Genomic DNA, 12174 nt, shown 5'->3' on the forward strand with positions numbered 1-12174 from the left:
AAAAAAAAAAAAAGGAAAAAACAAAACAAAACAACATGTTCTCCCAGAAAATAGGCCAGTGGGCTCTTCCACCAGGGAGTCCAGGCTGAGGTGGGCAGGCCTCCTACATGGGCTCAAAGGGGCTCTCCGGTCTCTGCCAATGTTGCCAGCTTGCCTGCTGTGGCCGCCCAGTAAAAACAGTGGCTCCATGCAATCATGAAAAACAGGACTGCTCTGATCATTATTTTGCACACAAGCTTTGAAGGAACTATCAAGTAGTTACAACTCAATTAGTCTTTGTGGCTTATTTTTATTCTGAATCAATAACCTAGAAGTGAAGGTCTCCACAGCCCATTATGGCTTTACTGACCTATCTCCTTCCCCATGAACACCTACTGAAGGGAAGTGTTAAGGAAGCATGTGTTAAGATGTATCACTGCTTCTAAAAATAATGTGGAGGAGACAGGCATGAAACCCAAGTTCAGATGTGCTTAACTGCGGGGTTGATGACTCAACTACGAAGAGGTCTTTTGAATGCACAATTGATTTTTAGCAAGTAAAAGGTATCAAGACCTCCATTTTAATTTTATAAAAGTAGGCTAAGTTGCGTAAAAGTGGCTGAAAAACCAAGACGGCCTGTTTTTTCAGCCTAAAAATAACCAGGGAATACAGCCAAACATGAACATACATTTCAGCAAAAAGGTGACAGAGAGCCAAGCAGATTATACTTTGAAAGAAGAAACCCCACTTAATGGATTACGCTAACTTGAAAACAGAGTGAAAAACTGAAACTTTATAAGGGGAAAAGCAAACGCAGCTAGGCGTGTAGATCACCTCAAAAGAAACCACTGCTATTAAAGATGCCATGAGTATCTTCGGAATTGTTAAAACACAAATGCTAGGCTACCACTCTGATTCACCTTCAATTTCACAAACTGATAGAAATTTCTCACCAAGACCCTAATTTGGGCATCAAAAATATTTGTTGATCACAAAACTTAAAGCTTCATGTTAATTTGCTAATTTATGAGCTAGAAAACAGTCCTTGATTCTAAAAAAGCCGTTTAATATCATATCCCAATTACTCATCCAGAAAGAGGGGAAAAGGAGAGGGCATTTGAAATTGCACTGGAGCACAACGTTTAGAATAATATAAAACATCTGGAAAGAAAAATCAAAGGCCAATAAATATTAATCTACATGAAATACAGGAAAAAAGGAGAAAATGCCGAAAGTACCTTGCTGTACCACGGAGACCGGCAGCCATGATCACCTAGCTTACTCTTTGGATATGTAACTGAGCTGGCCTTAACTGCTTATAAAGGGTGCAACACAATTAGGGAGGATGTGTCTTTAATTTAGATCTGAAAGAAGCACAGGTGGATGGAAACTAATCACAGACCACTGTAGATTGTTAGAGCAATTAAGAACACAATTTCCAGTCTTGAAAACCCTTCACACAAATCACCTGCTAACCTTTGGATCCAGGTTTCAGACTCGCAAAAACCTTGGGGTTCTTAAGGGCAAGTGAGATCTCACTAAGGAAGGAAATAAAGTGGGAGTCTCTTTCAGATTTCTTTGACTCGAAAATGACAACAATGGTAAAGTGGGGCTCTGGGCGGGTAAGGAAGTAGGTGCTCTGAACTTTGTCATCATAGAAATGGACCACTTTCTCCAAGCTGTTCAGGTCGGACGTGCGGTCTGTCATGATCATGATGACATTGGGCCAGTGCAGGACAGGCCTGTCGCTGGGCAGAGATACCACGGCTGGATACTGATCCACGCCCTTTGGGGCCTCTCTGTAGGAATGGGGGTGGTGGTAGCCATGACCCTGAAAGCTCTCGGAACCCTGGTTGTCAAAGATTAAGGACACGTTGGCAGCATCGTATTTCCTGATGAAGCTGGAAATCTTTCCAAAGAGGTCTGGGTTGGCTTTTGCAGTCAGCGTTTTCATTTCTGAAGCAGTCGTTTGTCGGCTCAGTGCCTCGTGAAAGTAGAAGCTAAATTTGGCAAGAAGCATGTTTTTTAGTTTCAGCAGCCAAAGGAAAAGGTGTGGGGGCTGAATGGCCTTCTGGGACTGCCCTCCAAACAGATGTTTCTTGGTCTCCCGTTGCTTTTCAAAGATCTGGCCCCAAGTCTGCAGCTTGGTGTGAGCGCTGTGTAAGTTAACCAGAGACGGGAGGAACTTCCACTCGGAGACCTGAGCCTGGGCCTTCAGGAGATGACTCAGTACGTCGACCTCCAGCTGGAAACTGCTTTCCAGAGGACTGAGGATGGGGTGGTGAAATCTAAAGGGGGAAGGGGAATTAACAGAAATGAGTGGAAATGTGACCCCACAGTGACACTTTCTATCCTCAAAAAAACACAAACAGTGTGGTCAGACTAATACTATGTTTGGGGGTGGGGGAAGGAAAGATGGAAAGATTCCATGTTGATTTATTTAAAAGGTCATTCTGATATAACTTCGCCATCTCAGAATTATGTCAGCACCATAGTCTCCTGTGGAAATAGCCTGACATTAAAAAAAAAAACAAAAAATGAGAATAGCCACTACCTTCTGTTCAAATACAGAGAAACTGAATTAGCTGTAAGTCTTTCTTACAGCTTACAAAAAACCCCAAGGTTTTTTGTTTTGTTTTGTTTGTTTGTTTTTGGCCACGCCTCACGGCTCGTGGGATCTTAGTTCCCTGACCAGTGTTCAAACCTGGGCCCACAGCAGTGAAAGCACCGAGTCTTAGCCACTGGACCACCAGAGAATTCCCACTATAGGTCTTTCTTAACTTATTTTATTTATTCTGGGAATTATTTATTCTGACAAAACAAGGCAACCTATTTTCAGGGTGTGGTCCTAAAGAGGCAAAGAAAAGGTCACTAAAACATCTCTTAAATGTGTACATAACACATATCAACTTATTTAATGTTCACAGTAACTCCAAAAGGTATTATGAAACCTATTTTGCAGATGAGAGTAGAGACTATAAAACAACTGGAACAGTATACAATCCATAAATGTTTATTAAAGGAATAGGGCTTCCCTGGTGGCACAGTAGTTAAGAATCCACCTGCCAATGCAGGGGACACAGGTTCGAGCCCTGGTCCAGGAAGATCCCACATGCTGCGGAGCAACTAAGCCCGTGCACCACAACTACTGAGCCTGCGCTCTAGAGCCCAAGAGCCAGAACTACTGAGCCTGCGTGCCACAACTACTGAAGCCCACACGCTTACAGCCCATGCTCCACAACAAGAGAAGCCACCGCAGTGAGAAGCCCACGCCCCGCAACAAAGAGTAGCCCCGGCTTGCCCCAACTAAAGAAAGCCCGCACACAGCAACAAAACAGCCAAATAACAAAAAAAAATAAAGCAATAGAACATTTATCAGAAAGCCTTTACTCACTCCTAGTTCTCAAATTCCCTTCATATTTAATCACAGTTAAAAACAAAGTTGTGGCTAAATTTTAAAAATCTTATACTTCAACCACTTTCCATTTATCTCAGGATAAAATCTAAAATCCTTAAAAAGGCTTACGAGGCCTCGAATAACCTGGTGCCTCCTCAGCTTGAGCCACATTCTCATTCTTCTCACTTTCTCTGTACATTAAATAACTAGAAATGCGATGGTATACCAGAGAAGGTTAAGGTAATAGCATGATTTCATTTCGATTTGTTCTAGACAAAAGGTTTTTTAAAAATTTTAACCATGAGCTACAGTAAGAAATACTTGTGCATACATTGATAGATAAAAGGTTTTAAAATTTCACATTTACCCTTACTATGCACAATGTACTCTTGATATTTAACTATAGATATATATAGATATAGATGTAGATTTTTTTTGTTTTTTTTTTTTTTTGCGGTATGCGGGCCTCTCACTGTTGTGGCCTCTCCCGTTGCGGAGCACAGGCCCCGGACGCGCAGGCTCAGCGGCCATGGCTCACGGGCCCAGCTGCCCCACGGCATGTGGGATCTTCCCGGACCGGGGCACGAACCCATGTCCCCTGCATCGGCAGGCGGACTCTCAACCACTGTGCCGCCAGGGAAGCCCAATATATATTTTTAAATTAGATTACTACTCACTAACTTAATTTTATGACTCATGGACTGCTACCTGCTGTTTGTAAAACATTTTTTTACTTCACTTGTCTAGTAAATTGAGGGGGAAGGGGACAGGCTGTGGGAAGGTCCTCTCTCCCCGGCAGAGGGGATAACGGGCACGTGCAAAGACCCTGAGGCCAGTGACAACCTGAGCCTTTTCCATCAACACTTCTACTTCAGGTCTCCTCTTCAGAGTCACTTCCTTCAAAATGTCTTCTTTGTCCTCCCCCAGACTAGGTCAGGCCCTCTAATTATATCCTCTAGTTTCTTAATACCTGTCTTCCCCTTTGTAGCTTAATCGTATAACTTATCAGACAAACTGGGACACAGGGTCACCCTTGCTTTGAGCCCCTTCTGAGGGGAAGTAAAAGCTGCGTTCTTCCTTCACTCCATCTCTCAAACACGCTGCAGGTAGTAGAAACTCGGTAAATGTGGTAACTATGTTAAGATTTGAATCCTAGTTTCTGCCTCATTGACTCTGTTATGACCTAAATGAAGTTCTGTAACAATGAGATGGAATGGTTATCGCTTCTCAGCCTTTTGGCTAATACCAAGTGTGGCAAAGGACTGGATGAGGAGCGTCCTTTCTGTATGGACCACTTAGAACTTTCTTGCTCATCTTTTTCCTCTGAGAAATGCCCAGGGAGTTTCAGTGTCTGCCTGGCCTGATGCACCTCCTTCTCAAGGAGCCTACATGAAGCCCTTACACTCTTCCTCAAGTTCCAAAGCATCTGCAGAGGTTTCAGGAATTATCTTAGCAAGGGATCCCATTTTGAAGGTGTGGGCAAGATCTAGCATTTCCCAAGCATATCATATGCCCCAGGCACCATGGGAGATGATTTACAGGCCTGAGCCCATGTAATTTAATTGCTTCACTGTCAATGAGACAGAAGAGTCTTACACATCTGTTTTGGCCCTGGTTGAAGAGGAAAATCCTGGTTATCAATTAAACAATTAGGAAAAAAAAATCATCACAAGTATATCTAGAGTTTTAAAAAATCTATTTAAACAAATGGGATTATGATTAAGAGAGCCCAAACTAGGTTGGATATAATATGATAGAAACTGATTATCATGTGATAAATAGGATGTAGCTAGTCACATAACAATAACACATTGTTTTTTTTCTATTACTGGTATTTTACAATCAACATCCTTCAAGATACGGAAGCTAAAATATGGGTGGGAGGTGTAGTCTAATAATACACTCAAAGAATCAGAAAGATAAACCAGATCTCAAATTCTCTAGCTCATGTACTCAATTAATTAACTAATCTGGACTCTCCAAACATTACATGCTTTGAAGTAAACGTTAAGAAAGCCTAACACGGGACTTCCCTGGTGGCACAGTGGTTGGGGGTCCGCCTGCCAATGCGGGGGACATGGGTTCAAGCCCTGGTTTGGGAGGATCCCACATGCTGCGGAGCGGCTGAGCCCGTGCGCCACAGCTAATGAGCCTGCGCCCTGGAGCCACAACTACTGAGGCCCGTGCGCCTGGAGCCCCTGCTCCGCGGTGGGGGGAGGCGCCACAATGGGAGGCCTGCGCACCGCAGCGAGGAGTGGCACCCCACTCGCCACAGCTGGAGAGGGCCCGCACAGTGGCAAGGACCCAGCACAGCCAAAAATAAATAAATTTGTAAAGAAAGAAAAAGAAAGCCTACCCCTCTCTCTCTCTCTCACACACACACACAGACACACACACACACACACAGACAGACACACACACACACACACACACACTATAGCATGTCTCAGAATCTTTGCATTCTGAGAAATGCTCCTACCACCTTAGCCTTTAGGCAACTTGACACTTAACGAGCCTTAAGTATCACCAGATCCTACAATCATGGATATCACGAAAATCTGCCAAGGAGCTATGAACACAGTAAGAGTGTTAATAAGAGGAAAATGGTTTCATTCTACCACAAATAACAATACTCGAAGTGATGTTTCTGCTTCCAGCTGGAAATCATCATTTATATCCAATGTTCTCCTTGAAAGAATATGAATTCTCTTCTCTGTACAAACCTTTAGAAAGAATTCTGCACAAGCTCTTCCGTATACATATACGGAAAAGTGTTTAAATGTTCGACATTTATTAGGATGAATGTGAATGCCGAAGCTACTTTTCATCCGTAAGAAGAGCTAAAAATTCATGCTAATGTTATTCTGACAAGACTCTGAGATTAGCATTATGTTGTATCATTTTCCCATTCCCACTCTGTGCCTCATACCCATTCACATCTCACACCGTAGTGGGGTCTGTTAAATTGTTGTAATCCAAAAACATACAGCTTGAAAAAGCCTGAATACAGAATAAATTGACAACTATTTGCAGAGAACATCTGCTCCAAAAAAAGCCAAAAAGAAAGACAGAAAAAGAGAGAGAGCGGAAGGGGGCTCCAGCACACACTCCCTCCTTCACAAATCCCCATCAAGGAGTTCCTTCCAAAAGAAGTATGCAGGTCCCATGCATGTGAGAAGTAAGAAGACCAATTAAAAATAAAACTGTAGTACAATGTGAATATATGAATGTCACAAAACTGTACACTTAAGCAACAAAACGTTATGCAGCCATTAAAAAAAAACACAAAGTACTGATGCATGCTACAACATGTATGAACCTTGGAAACATTATGCTAAGTGAAATCAGCCTGACACAAGAGGACTGATGTCACATGATTCCACTTGTATGAGAGACACCAAAGAGGCAATTTCACAGTGACAGAAATTAGAATGGAGGTTACCAGAGGCTGAGGGGAGAATAGACCGTTATTGTTGAATGGGTACAGAGTTTCTGTTTGGATGATTAAAGAAAATTCTGGAAATGGATGGTGGTGATGGTTGCACAACATTGTGAATGTACTTAATGCCACTCAACTTCACACTTAAAATGGTTAAGGTGATAAATTTTATATTATGTATGTTTTATTACAACAAAACAATAAAATTTTAAAAAATCAAAGAAAACCCAAAATACACACAAAAACTTACACTTAAAAATGGTTAAAGAAGTAAATGTTATGTATATTTCACCACATTTAAAAAATCCATAATCTCATTTAAAACAATCACTTTACTAGTTTTTAGATATAATTACATTGAAGATATAAAGATGAATTAGACAAAGGTTTGCCCTACAGGACCTCCCCTGGTAGAAGGAGGTATTTATAATGGATATAAGCAGGAAGTAATACATCTCTTACGAGGGGTACAAATCAACTAACAGTTTAGAAAAAGGAGCAATTCCTTTTGGTTGAAAGATTGTGCAGGTCATAGAGGAGACAGGATTTCAACTGAGTCATAAAGCTTAAAGAACAGGTAGGATTTAGCCACGTGAAGATGAGAGCTTAAATTTCTGGCCCCAGTTCTTAACCACCCCTGATTCCACACCCTTTGTTGTGTGATTTTCCGGCCTCTCCCACCAGAGGTAGAGTGTACTTTCCCACCCCTGGACCATGGATCGGGCTATGTGACTTGCTTTGGCCAAAGGGATGTTAACAGATCTGATGCAAGCAAAGGCTTGAAATGAGCTTGATTGGGCTTGTTCTTTGACACTTGGGCGTCATCACTGGGTAGCTGCTTCCCCTCTAACCTTGGGCTCAGAACGAACACACGTGTAGCTGACCAAGCCCAAAACTCACAGCAATAAGCCAAGCCCAATGAGACCAACAGTGTTCAGCAGAGCTACCCTGTTAAGCCCAGCCTACGTCAGACAACTCCCAATTGACCTGCAAGCCCGAAAGTGTGATTTGGGGGGTAGTCTGTTATACAAAATAATTGTGGCAACAGCTAATTGACACATGATAGAACTTGATGAGGTTCAGAACACGCTACCCCAAAATATGGCATCTTGGTATATTGACTATTTTAAGCTGAATGAATTTGACAAATGACATATGCAGGTAACATTGAGAAATGACATATGCAGGAAGGACTTTCTGACCCTCTCCTGAAGCAGATCATAAAACCCTCATGTAAGAGGTTCCCTCCCTGTACCCTGAGGAAAGGAGCATCCTTATCTCCAAAGACATAAGGTCACAGAGAGAAATCTGAACGGGCCTTGCTGTTTCCCCCGGTTTAGTACACTTAGCTCATACCTTTTTTCATCCTAGCACATTTTTCCACAACTCTCACTCTTCATCAAATCTAGCATAAAAACACAGGTTTAACAACTTCTTTGGGTTTTCATTTCCTTAGAAGGCTCCATGCCACATAAAACCTATATTAAAATACACTTGTATGCTTTTCTCTCGTTAATCTGTCTTTTGTTAAAGGGCCCCCAGCTGAGATACTTAGAAGAGTAAAGGAAAAAGATATTTTTTCCTCCCGTACAAATTGGAGGACATTCTAAGCAAACTAAGTAACAGGAACCAAGGTAAGAAATGGCAAATTTCTTTATGGGGGATACATTAGATTATGGACTGTTTTTTTTGGCTTCTGCTTAAAATCCTCTAAGTTTTCTCTTTGAAGTTGCTTCCTTTTTACTAGGAGTCTGAGTGCAATTTAAGGCATTTGATGGGCCTTAGATAATGTGAAAAGTTGGGCTGGGGCAAGATCACAGAAACCCTTGAGTCTCCACTGTTAAGCTCTAGGCGAGTCAAATACCTAGAGCAGAACGCGTCCTACAGAAATCGTACTATTGCTGGTTTTGCTTATGAAATGTTCAGTGGGCAACAGTTAACCTTGTTGAACTACACACATGCAACTAACTGTTTCATTAACAGTCTTATCATCATGAATCTTTTTTTGAAGGAAAAAGGACATAAAGACTAAATAAATCACTGTTCTGCTCTTGGTGAGAATTCTGTCATTTGAAGCATTCAGATAAAAAAAAATGTACTTCCTAAAATGCAAACAGAAATTTATGTAACTCAGTTTTTAAAAAAATGCTCTTTAAATCCTAGCTATAAAATTATGATTAAAGAATAAAAATCATTTAATAGAATATTATTGCCACACCAGATGGATTTTTAAAAGCTGTCTAGAATGAATAATTGCTGACTTCTCTAAAAAAATTATTTCTTAAAAATCATGTTGTAAAGCTAGTGGTTTCCAGTGGGGAGAGGGAAAGGGGAGGGGCAATATAGGGGGAGAGGATTAAGAGGTACAAACTATTATATTTAAAATAAGCTACAAGGATATATGGGACTTCCCTGGCAGTCCAGTGGTTAAGACTCTGTGCTTCTACTGCAGGGGGCACGGGTTTGATCCCTGGTCAAGGAACTAGGATCCTGCGTGCTGCACGGCATGGCCAAAAAAAGAAAAAGGGATATATGATACAACACAGGGAATACAGCCAATATTTCATAATAACTATAAATGGAGTATAACATTTAAAAATTGTGAATCACTATACGGTACACCTGAAACATATAATACTGTATATCAACTATACTTCAATTAAAAGTTCTTGATTTAGGAGAGTATATATTAAATTGCATTTATAATCTATCTTCCAGTTTTGTTTTAACCATGAAATAGAAAGAAGAGCCAGAATTTTCTTTTATGTCCACTGTACAAAACAGGTAAATAAATTCAAAACAAATTCTACTGAATCAAAAAATGTTCCACTGATACTTTCTTGGAAATAAAAACCCAAGTCCTACTTCTCCTCAAAAGTATTCAAGGAATAGTAGACACCCTGACCCTGCATGAGTTAATCCATGTTTTTTCTTCTAAAGGGCACACAATGAAAACTCAAATGATTAATGTTAATTCTTCAGTTTGAAATGCAGCATCACAAATGACTGTGATTCTTAAACAATTTACATTTGCTTAATAATGTAATAAGTTTGCCAAAAGAGGAAACCTTTAACACCATTCTACTCTGAGCACACCTGGCTTCCAGAGGAGAAAAACAAAACATGACTCCCCTTCATCTCTGAAAGCAAAGGGCAAACCATGTTAATTTATATCTAAAATAATTTCACTTCCCAAGGAAAATGAATATAGTATACAGAATTTCAACTTTTCAGAAATTCTAAACTAAAGAATTTATGTTGTTCAAATTAACCCCCCCAAAAACCAAACAACAACAACAACAACAAAAATTAACCCAAAGCCTCTACTGTAGATAATTTTTAGGCTAGGATGTGTCTGTGATCATTAATTCCCTAGTAAGTAGACAAAGGTAGCATTGGTGGAGGATGGAGACAATAGCTGAAAACACCTACTGACCATATGTGATTTACAGCCAGCTCCATAAGTATCCACTCAGCAGGATAAGGGGTACTGCCAAGTACTGCCCTAAGATCTTCAAGAATGAAACCTGGGCTTTTAAATTCCCAGGCCTCTGAGAAGTGGGATGTTTCAAAGAGGGTTCAAAGATGATAGGTCACAAATCTAATAAAATAAAAACAATTATATAGTAATAACCATTCATTACTATGACACAACATACACACAGGCACTTGCACACACATTGGTAAGGTTCAATAACAAGTATATCCTAATGTTGTCATCTTTTCCTTACTTATCCAATTTTTCTTGCAGACTTACGTATCAGTATCACAGGGAACTTTTAAAACAGACAGGTTTCTAGGCACCCAACCCCAAATCACTGAATGTTACTCTCTTGGGAAAGAAGAAGGGCTCAGGTAACGGTATTTTTCTTAAGCTCCCAAAATGGTTCAGCAAAACACCTTCACGCTAGCATTTGGGAATCACCACATAAGATCTCTTCCTCTTGAGAATCACAGCTCCAGTTGTACTGTAGTTTTTGGTTTAAAAAAAATTATTTTATTAAAAGAAAACATATACTAATCAGATTTGAGGGAGAAATAAAAGAAAATTTCCAAAGATAAAAAAAATTTGTAAACATGTAAAATTTGTTTAAAAAAAGGAAATGTGTGTATTTATATGCATAGACTATCTCTTGAGAATGACAGAACTTGTTAACATTCATTGACTCCTAGGAAAGAAATTAAGTAGCTGAGGAACAGGGGCAGAAGGTAGACTTTTCACTACTGCATTTTTTTGTACTTCATAAATTTTGAGCCATGTTAGTATATTACCTACTAAAAATAAATAAAAATTTAGAACACAGCTGACCCCTGAATGACATACATGGGTTTGAACTGCACAGGTCCACTTATATACACATGTAAAATATATTACAAAATGTATGTAATATATTTTAGGAGGTAACATATTTTAGTAGGTAATATATTCAATACTTTGAATCTCTGGATGTGGAGTCACAGATATGGAAGAACCTATGCTTTCTACCTGCCTTTTCATTCAAAATCCTACCTGCCCTTAAAAGTCTTCTCAGATTCTACATCCTCTGTGAAGTCTCTTTTAATCTCTCCACTTAGCCTACTTCCCCCAGTCCATTAATCAGAGGAGTATTAGGCTTAATTTGGGAATATAAATGAATATATCTGCCTTTCTTTTTTAAGCAAACATATCTGAACTCATATATCCAAATGAGTGGTATCCTTTGAAGTCATCACTTTCCATTTATTTATTTATTTTAATTTTTTTAAACATCTTTATTGGAGTTTAATTGCTTTACAATGTTGTGTTAGTTTCTGCTGTATAACAAAGTGAATCAGCTATAAGTATACATACATCCCCATATCTCCTCCCTCTTGTGTCTCCCTCCCACCCTCCCTATCCCACCCCTCTAGGTGGTCACAAAGCACCGAGCTGATCTCCCTGTGCTATGCGGCTGCTTCCCACTAGCTATCTGTTTTACATTTGGTAGTGTATATATGTCCATGCCACTCTCTCACTTCGTCCCAGCTTACCCTTCTTCCTCCCTGTGTCCTCGAGTCCATTCTCTACATCTGTGTCATTATTCCTGTCCTGCCCCTAGTTTCATCAGAACCATTTGTTTTTTTAGATTCCATATATATGTGTTAGCATACGGTATTTGTTTTTCTCTTTCTGACTTATTTCACTCTGCACGACAGACTCTAGGTCCATCCACCTCACTACAAATAACTCAATTTCGTTTCGTTTTATGGCTGAGTAATATTCCATTGTATATATGTGCCACATCTTCTTTATCCATTCATCTGTCGATGGACACTTAGGTTGCTTCCATGTCCTGGTTATTGTAAATAGTGCTGCAATGAACATTGTGGTACATGACTC

The 12174-nt window shown here is 40.1% G+C and overlaps 1 protein-coding gene across 1 annotated transcript in view; it reads right to left on the reverse strand.

The window, feature by feature from the left end:
• Positions 1-273: 273 nt before the first annotated feature.
• KICS2 (KICSTOR subunit 2) overlaps positions 274-12174 on the reverse strand; it is a 25714-nt gene continuing 13813 nt past the window's right edge. Inside the window, exon 3 of the mRNA XM_007447375.1 lies at positions 274-2267. Coding sequence (XP_007447437.1) covers positions 1451-2267 — 817 coding nt within the window. The 3' untranslated portion in view covers positions 274-1450. The remainder of the gene's footprint in view (positions 2268-12174) is intronic.

The sequence above is a fragment of the Lipotes vexillifer genome, unplaced genomic scaffold (genome assembly GCF_000442215.2).
Source record: "Lipotes vexillifer unplaced genomic scaffold, Lipotes_vexillifer_v1.1 scaffold170, whole genome shotgun sequence".
NCBI lineage: Eukaryota > Metazoa > Chordata > Mammalia > Artiodactyla > Lipotidae > Lipotes > Lipotes vexillifer.